An 8,737-nucleotide genomic window follows, 5' to 3' on the forward strand; every position below is an offset into this window, starting at 1 on the left:
TCAATAAACTGAATAGCATTATTATTTGTAGCATTGTTGTTGTTGTTAAGTGCCATCGAGTCGGTTCCGACCCATAGCGACCCTGTACAGGATTTCCGAGGGTGTAAATCTTTATGGGAGTAGAAAGCCTCATCTTTCTCCCGCGGAGCGGCTAGTAGTTTCGAACCGCTGACCTTAAAGTTTGCAGCCCGATTCGTAACCACTACGCTACCAGAGAAAACATAGGAAGGTCATTTGTTGCAAAAAATATCACTCACAGACTCTAAAACCAAGTAGACGATGGTGTCGGGAACATCTGCTTCTTTGGAGTACCCTCATTAGCTTGTCTAACTGTAGTTGATTATACAACATTTCTCCTGATTCTTCATACCTCCCACTCTTGGTATTGAACTTGTGCTGGTTGAATGGTGGGGACTATGCTCCTTCAGGAGTTCTGGGGTGTGGTGCTGTGAGTTAATGTGCTGGACTGCAAGGTCAGCTTGAACCACAAGGTTGGCAGTTCACCCTTTCCAGTTGCTCCTCAGAAACCCTATACAGGGTCACTATGAGTCGGAACTGACTTGAAGGCACTTCACAGCAACATGTTCCTTCAGGAGCCCTGGTAGTGTAGTGGATTACGAGGTGGGCTGCTAACTACAAGGTCAGCAGTTCAAATCTACCAGTTGCTCCACGGGACAAAGATGAGGCTTTCTGCTCCCGTAAAGGTTTATTTTACAGCCTTGGGAACCCTACACAGGGTCACTGTGAGTCAGAACCGGCTTGATGGCACACCACCACCATCATGCTAATTAATTAATTAACTCACTGCTAATTAATTAATATTGTTGCTGTTGTTAAGTGCAGTCGAGTTGGTTGTTTCCAACTCAAAGCAACCCTGTATAGGGTTTCTGAGGAGTGGCTGGTGAGTTTGAACCGCTGACTTTGTGGTTCATATCGAGCTTGCCATCCAGCGCTTTATCCCACAGCGCCACATCAGGACTCCAATTAATTAATCAGAATTCATTATACATAAAAACTTATATCCTCTAGAAAACTTTTGGGGATGTACTCCACCCACCTCATTCATTCCCTCACTGGTCCCCTGGAGTGGCACAAACTGCACATGACATCCACTGTCACATGGTTGCCTGTGTTTAGTGAACACTCCTCAGGCACTATCTCCTCAGATAGTTCTGCAAAGGGGGAGATGCATTATAAAAACACGGGAGCTTCCTGAGACTTAGGAGGAGTAGGATGCAGTGAAATGGGAGAGGATTAAAGTAAAGTGCCAGTTTCTAGAGTTTCTAAAGATGGTTCATGAATGGCACGGCACCCTTTCACCTTAAGGTCTGCCATCAATAGGCATTGCATCAGGTGGGGGGCGGGGGGCAGAGCCATTCTTAGATAAGGTCTTGCTCTGCCCAGGGAATACAGGTCTATTCCCAGCAGTTCTCTGTTACGTTACACCAGGAACAACAGGTTGGGCCACCTCAAGCATCACTGTGGAGACAGTTGCTCGATTAAAATGTGTTGTCACTTTGAGGTGATTCAGCTTCCAAGCTGAGAGGGGAAGGGGAAATAAACTCAATAAATGGAGCAGGTACCTAAGTTCAGGATGCCTAGATCCAACCTCAACTGGGTATCTTTAAGACCTGGTTTTGCATTTTGGTATGTTTCTCTATTCCTTGCCTTTTTTACTCTTGGTGAACCAAAAGTACAAGGTAGGCACCTGGATAACTGGAGGGGTACAGCCCCAAGGAAGGAAGGTGGACGACTTGATGGAAGGATGCTTGAATACTAATTTAAACATATTCAGTCTCAGTAATGTTGACTCCTGTTGTACCCTGTAACACGTAAGGCATGGTGCTAAGGGGAAGGAACAGTGATTCAGATGCAGTTCTTGACCTCAAAGAACTTAATATGCTAAGAGGGGAATAGTGAAGAACATGGTATTCTAGGGAAGGATGCCAAATAAATGCAGAAGAACTGATGTGACAATTCCAAGAAAGCCTATGTGTGCCAGGGTGAGAGCTGTGGAATGATGGGGTAAATCAGGGAAGCTTCATCCCAAAATGGATGTTGAATTCTGAGAACTGGAAATACAAGAAGGATGTTTTAGGAATAAGAAATAGCACGACATATGTGCAGAGAAGTAAAAAAGAGGTGTGTATTTGGTAAAGAGTCCAGTTTGGTCAGAAAGTGAGGTATGTGCGGGGGGGAGGTGGGGGCTGTAAACATAGAAAGGCCTTCGTTACCTGTCTAAAGCATTTAGACTGAATTTAGTAGGATGCAAAACTAGCCTGAATTGTACGGGGGCGGGAGGGGGCTGGGGGGTACAAGGAGGGATGTAAGGAAGAGAGACAAAGACAAAAGGTTGCTTGGGTGTTCCTGCCGATCCCTTGGAGGGACAGGTCTAACCTGTCTCCCTCCCAACCCCACTGACGTGGGGAGCTCCACTGCTGTCTCACCTTCCTAGTGCTTGGGGGCAGAATGTGAATTGAGAAATCTGAGGTAAGTGGGGAGCAGTACACTCCTCCTCTTCCCAGAGCCCTGAGGGTGGGTGACAGGATCTGGGGCTGAGTCAGTGGGGTGGGGACCCCACTTCTGCTCACATCTGTCTCCTCAGGGATATAAAGGGCAAGCAGTGAGGCCCCGCCTCAGAGCACCCCACACTTGACACCATGAAGATCCCAGCTCTCCCTGCGGTGGTTCTTCTCTCCCTTCTGGCAGTTCACCACTCTGTGCAGGGGGTTGCCCTGGGTGGTTCTGAGGTGAGCATATCACCTGGCTTCCCTTTTCTTATGCCTTTTCCCTCCCTTCTCCCCCCTCCCGCTGTACCCATTGAGAATTTTCTTTATCTTCTATCTGTTACTGGAAAAGTGGCTCATAGTTTTGGATACTGTCAGGGGCTGAATTAGAACCTGGGATCTGAGGAGAGGAACAAAGCATGCCTGGGAAGACATTTAAGGGAAGAGTTACTTATAATATTTATATTCCTGGAAGGGATGGTAAAATATAAGGTGTTGACTAGGTAACTGAATTCTAAGTGAAGCTGGGAGCTAAAGATCAATTGTGTAGATTCAGTCTAATCTTTGCTTCCACTGTATCCCCGTGAGTGGTTTCCAGGTGACAGGAAGCTCCTAGTATCTCTGGAACCTAGGTCAAAGCAGGAATCCTTATGATCCAGTCCCCAAGCAAGGAGGAATCCCAAAGTAGGAGAAGGATGTCAATTCTGAATTTAAAAGTCTAAAATAGGAAGTCACAAACTCAACTGCTTAGGATCCAAGCGAGTGGTGTTAATGATCTGAAGGTGAAATGGTGAGCAACTGTCCAGTCTAAAAGGGGGCATATACTACTTGCTGCTCAGTAGGGGAATTTTACCCAGCATCGCTGGCCAGAGTTACAAAATTTTCAAGAGTAACTGGAAATCTAGATTTATTTATGAATTCTTCCCAAATAAAAAATGGTGGAATTCAAATTAAAATCAAACAAACCATTATGTTTTCTCAACATTTGGATCTAACTCATGAGTCAGAGAGGAGTAATGAAGCAGGAAACTAAGCTTGGGGGGAGTGACAAGATGGGGTGTACTGAGGTCTAGGGGAATTACTGCATGGAAGATGGAAATGGTGACTCCAACTTTGGTGACAATAAAGTCACAAATAAAACCAACCTCAAAGGCGGGCAGATCACTTTAGCACCTTGGCTCCCTCCAGTGTGGTCATCTTCCCCACTCAGCTATAAGGGCTAAATGTGGACGTCTCAGGAGCACTCCATGTCAACTCCTCTTCGAATTAAGTCAACTGCAGAACGACACTAGCTGGTTTTTCTTGGGAGGAGTACTCTTCTCCCCACCCCTCCCATTGCTACCTATAATAGGTACAAGTTTGGGTTTGCAATTTCTTTATCTTGTATATGCCATTCTTTCGTCCCTCCATCTCACGTCCTCTGCCAACTATCAGCATTATTAGAACAGAGAGGGCTCACTGAGGCCTGTGGTGGAGAAAGGGTTGCAATCTCAGACACTGGACTTTGGCAGAAGCTGGCAGAGAGGGATTTGGGAGAGGGGCTTTTGCCATCATTCATATCATCAATAGACTCCTTTCTTTCCCTCACTTTTCAGGAACAAACTACCATTGGTAATTATGCGGAAGGCCCCGAGGTTTACGCAGCAGGACCCCAGGTAAACAAACTCTTTTTCCACACTCCAATCATGTGTTTGTCCTTATCCCTGTGTTCCTTTGCAACTTTCTTAATGCCTTGCTTCTTTGCCTAGGGCTTTAACACTAAGTTCCTGAACTTGGAGAAGTTGAAAGCTGTAAGTATAACTTCCTAGTACCGCTCACATTCAGAGGTGATCACAGCTTCATATAGAGCTTGCAAAGCTGCCATGGTCCCTTCACCTTTTCCAAAGGGCTAGGGTCTAAGCTGTGTGTCTTCCTCTGTAATTGACCCTCCCTGGTCTCTCTCCCATAGGCTTTTAGGAATGAGGAATTCCTGAATTGGCATGCCCTCTTTGAGGTAAGTGCTTGGGAATCTCTATGAGCATTTTCAGCCTCACTAGGGCATTGGCAGCACAGTCTAATTCTAAACTTTTGAGTACTCTCCAGAAATCTAGGAGGGAGCAGGTGGCCTTGGGGGGTACAAATGGTTAAGCACTTGACTAGCCAAAAGGTTGGTGGTTTTAACACATCCAGAGGTGACTTGGAAGAGAGCCCTGGCCATCTGTTCTGAAAGGTCACAGCCTTGAAACCCCTATGGAGCAACTGCGCTCTGCATGGAAGGGTTTGTCACGAGTCGAAATGGACTTGACAGCAATGGGCAACAGGAGGGAGTCACTGGCCTGCCTGGACCCTGTCAGATGTGTTTCCTCAGAAGGCTGTGTCCCAGCTCCAGCCCAGTTTTCTAGCATGGCAGGGAAGGAGCAGGGCCACTAAGCAATGCCAAAAGAAGAGGAACTTAACCAGATAAGAATTTATTTGGAATCTCCCCATTCTCTATAAAGAAAGTAGGTCCCGGGTTAGATGACCCACCTAAACTTTGAAGGCTGGTCTATAGCAGAGCTGTAGCTGGACCTTGTATCTCATGCCTGTACTTACTTTTTATGTAACCCTCACTGGAGAGTCTTCAGTTCTCTGAACCTCAGTTTTCTCATCTGTCAAGTGCACATAACAACAGTCCCTATGTGGAAAGGCTTGCTGTGAAGACCTTGCAATGAAATCATACCTGTTAAGGCCTCACATATCACAAGTTCTCACTTCCGTATAAGGGGCTCTAGTGACACAGTGTTAGGTTTTCCACTGCTAACCAAAAAGTCCACAAGAGATCCCCCACCAGTCACTCTGCAGGAGAAAGATGTGGAATCTGGTAAGTGCCATCAAGTCGTTTCCGACCCATAGCGACCCTGTATAGGGTTTCCAAGGAGCGGCTGGTGAGCTTGAACAACTGACCTTGAAAAAAACGCTATGGGGCAGTTTTACCCTGTCTTACAGGGTTGCTGCCAATCAGAAAGGACTTGAGGACAGTGGGTGGGTTTTTACTATAATAATAAAACAATACCACCCTGAGCAGTGCAGGGGGTGGGGGGTGGGAGGAGCTCTGTCAGTGAGTGTTTGTTTAATGGCCTGTGTTCTACATCACCTACAAATAGGACTCTCACTCTCTCTTTCAGTCTATCAAAAGGAAACTTCCTTTTCTCAACTGGGACGCTTTTCCTAAGGTAAGTGGGGTAGACATTAGGAGGGAAGGAGATGGGGTAAGGGGAGAGCAGAAGGTACGGAAGGGAGGGTGGGGAGTGAGGAAGAGGATACATTTTCACCAAAGCTACTCCAGCCTAGGGGAGAATGGGAGCTTAGACTGGGGCAGACATTCCTTACCTCTACCTTGTCCCCAGCTTCCTTAAGGAGGACCCCAGCTCCTGTGCCTAGGGACCCCCAATCTGACCATACCCCCTCTCCTTTCAGTTGAAAGGACTGAGGAGTGCAGCTCCTGATGCTAAGTGAATGCCAGGTCAAGACCCAGTATTTCTGACCCCTGAAGGGAGCTTGAGATTTGACCAGCATTCTACAATCACTCTTTCCTGGCTCTGTAAATGCAATAAAATGTTTTCCGTACAAACAGTTCCTCTATCTGTGCCTCTGTCTTTATATTACTGAGTTCTAGAAAGGAATTAAGATGGAGGGGACTCTAAGGAAAAGCCCAAGGTTGGTAGGCAGAAACCTTGAATTCTGAGAAGGGACTATGGAGGGAGATGGAAGGAGAGGCATATAAGACACAAGGGCTAAAACCCCTAGTGTTTTAACTCCTTAATACCACCATCTTTGAGGAATGGGAAGTGACAAATTGCTTCATGAGATACCCAAGAAATCAAGCTTGCTCCCTGATCTACTGACACCTTCTCTCTACTTGCCTTTTGAAAACCTCATTCCATCTGTGGTAGCAATTTGGTACAATAGAGAATTTGGAATCCAAAGTTCAAGACCCTGTTTAAATCATGTAAGTCTCTCTGAAATATATATATATATATATATATAAGTCCTGGTGTGGTGCTGAGGGTAAGCACTGACTGAACTGGAAGATTGGTTTGAACTATATATATCTCATGGTCAGCAGTTCAAAACTCCCAGCTGTTCTGAGGGAGAAAGATAAGGCTTTCTGCTCCTGTAAAGATTTACAGCCTCGGAAACCCTGTACAGGGTCACTATAAGTCAGAGCTGACTCCACGGCACATAACAACAATATATATATAGTTAAGTGCTCTTGAGTCATTTCTGACTCATAGCGACCCTGTAAAATGTGTTTCTAAGTCTTTTTAAATCTTCGCTGGAGCAGAAAGCCTCATCTTTCTCCCATGGAGCTGCTGGTGGACTTGAACCGTGGACCTTGTGGTTTACATTCCAGTGCTTACTGTATGGAACTACCACACTTCCATATATATGTGTATATGTATGGGGTGGTGGGATTTGGTAGGTTATAAATTTGGTGGTGTGAGTGACCCTGAGCTTTTATAATCCTCTGTTTCTTTATCTGTGGACTGAGCATAGAGCTACAGGAGAATGTAGTGATGTTGTTAAGATCAAATATAAGGTTTGTAAAACAGGGCTGGGCATATAGTTGGTACTCAATAATTGCTTGTTGCCACCACTCTACCCCAGTACTAACCAGAGCTGCTGCCATGACCCAGATTCGCTATTTACTCATCCATCCATCCGTCCTTCCATCTATTTACTGGGAAGGTCTTGAAACATGGACTAGACTCTGCTTGCACAAATTTATTGTGTAGAGTCTGCTCAGTGTACTTAAAATGATGAATCAGCTGGGATTATTCTGGTTTTTCTTGAAAAATGGGAAAATTGAAGAGCAATGGACCTGTGATTGGCTGCTCTCCTTACACAGGATACGGCCTCCCTGTTAGTAAAGTTTTCACCTTGCAGAATTTACGTGTTTATGTTACCGTTTTAATCCCTGCAGACTACTGGAATCCCTGAATGACGCAAACTGTTAAAATGCTCAAAAGGTTGAATGTTCTAGTCCACACAGAAGCACCTCCGAAGAAAGACTTGGCAATCTAGTTGCCAAAAGTCAACCACTGAAAACTCTATGATAGAGTACAGTTTTACTGTAACATACATAGGGTCAATTTCAGTCAGAGTTGACTGGAGTGCAATTGAAGAAAAACCAATGCAGCTGTATTTGCAAACAGTTTGCTGGAGGAAGTGGATTATAGAGAGAAATTAACTTGGTTCCTTCTTCAAGGCGTTTACAGAGTAGAAGACTAAGACACACACATTTTCTTATAGATTAGAAGAACAGGACATACCCTGCTTTCTGACTGAAGTTGTTGTTAAGTGCCGTCTAGTCAGTTCTGACCCATAGCAACCCTGTATAGGGTTTCCTAAGAGCAACTGGTGAGCTTGAACCATTGATCTTGCTGTTCAAACCAACTTTGCAGTCCAGAAGCGCCTTAACCCACAGATCCACACCAGGAATCGTTCAGATTAAGTAGCAATAATACACACACACACACACACACACACACACACACAGACCAACAGAGAAGGGGGGAAAAAGGAGTTCTGGTAGCGTAGTGGTTACGAATAGCTGTTCCGTGGGAGAAAGGTGAAGTTTTCTGCTTCTGTAAAGATTTACAGCCTCAGAAACCCTGTACAGGATTGCTACACACCAACTCCATGGCACATAACCACCATCAGTTAAATTCCATAATCCGTTAAAATATTTAACAGAGATTGAACACTCAAAACGGAGTGATAAACAAGGAAGTAGAGGACAAAAGGGAGAAGGTGTTTCAGATACATGCAAGTATTGAGTGACAAGACTTTGCTATTGTTAAGTGCTACCAAGTCGAGGACAAAAGTCATCATGTAAAAGTCAAGAGTATCTTTGAGATAAAACTGTGGTTCTCAAAGTGTGATCTTGGAATCAGCAGCATCAGCATCACCTGGGAACTTAGAAGAAATGCAAATTCTTGAGCCCCATCCCAGATCTACTAAATCAGAAACTGGAGGTGGAGGCCAGAAATCTGCATTTTAACAAGTCTTTAAGGTGATTCCGATGAGTTAAAGCTTGTGAGGAAAAGGAATCCAGAGAATGATTAATACAGAATTCTGAATAGGGGTGATGGGGGTGATAGGTCCTGGGAAAGGCAGTCCAGCAATAGCATCAGGGAGGCCCAGGCAGAAGGCTGCTGCTCTAACAAGCCCAGAGACTTCACATGCTCACACCGGAACGTGCTTTGTTA

General features: G+C 45.2%; 1 protein-coding gene across 1 annotated transcript in view; it reads left to right on the top strand.

Annotated features, from left to right (window-relative positions):
• Positions 1 to 5,981, top strand: part of DMKN (dermokine) — a 29,697-nt gene extending 23,716 nt beyond the window's left edge. The window contains exons 12-15 of the mRNA XM_006867414.1: positions 4,103 to 4,162; positions 4,256 to 4,297; positions 4,456 to 4,500; positions 5,943 to 5,981. Coding sequence (XP_006867476.1) covers positions 4,103 to 4,162; positions 4,256 to 4,297; positions 4,456 to 4,500; positions 5,943 to 5,981 — 186 coding nt within the window. The remainder of the gene's footprint in view (positions 1 to 4,102; positions 4,163 to 4,255; positions 4,298 to 4,455; positions 4,501 to 5,942) is intronic.
• The last annotated feature ends 2,756 nt before the right edge of the window (positions 5,982 to 8,737 follow it).

The sequence above is a fragment of the Chrysochloris asiatica genome, unplaced genomic scaffold (genome assembly GCF_000296735.1).
Source record: "Chrysochloris asiatica unplaced genomic scaffold, ChrAsi1.0 scaffold00104, whole genome shotgun sequence".
Lineage (NCBI taxonomy): Eukaryota > Metazoa > Chordata > Mammalia > Afrosoricida > Chrysochloridae > Chrysochloris > Chrysochloris asiatica.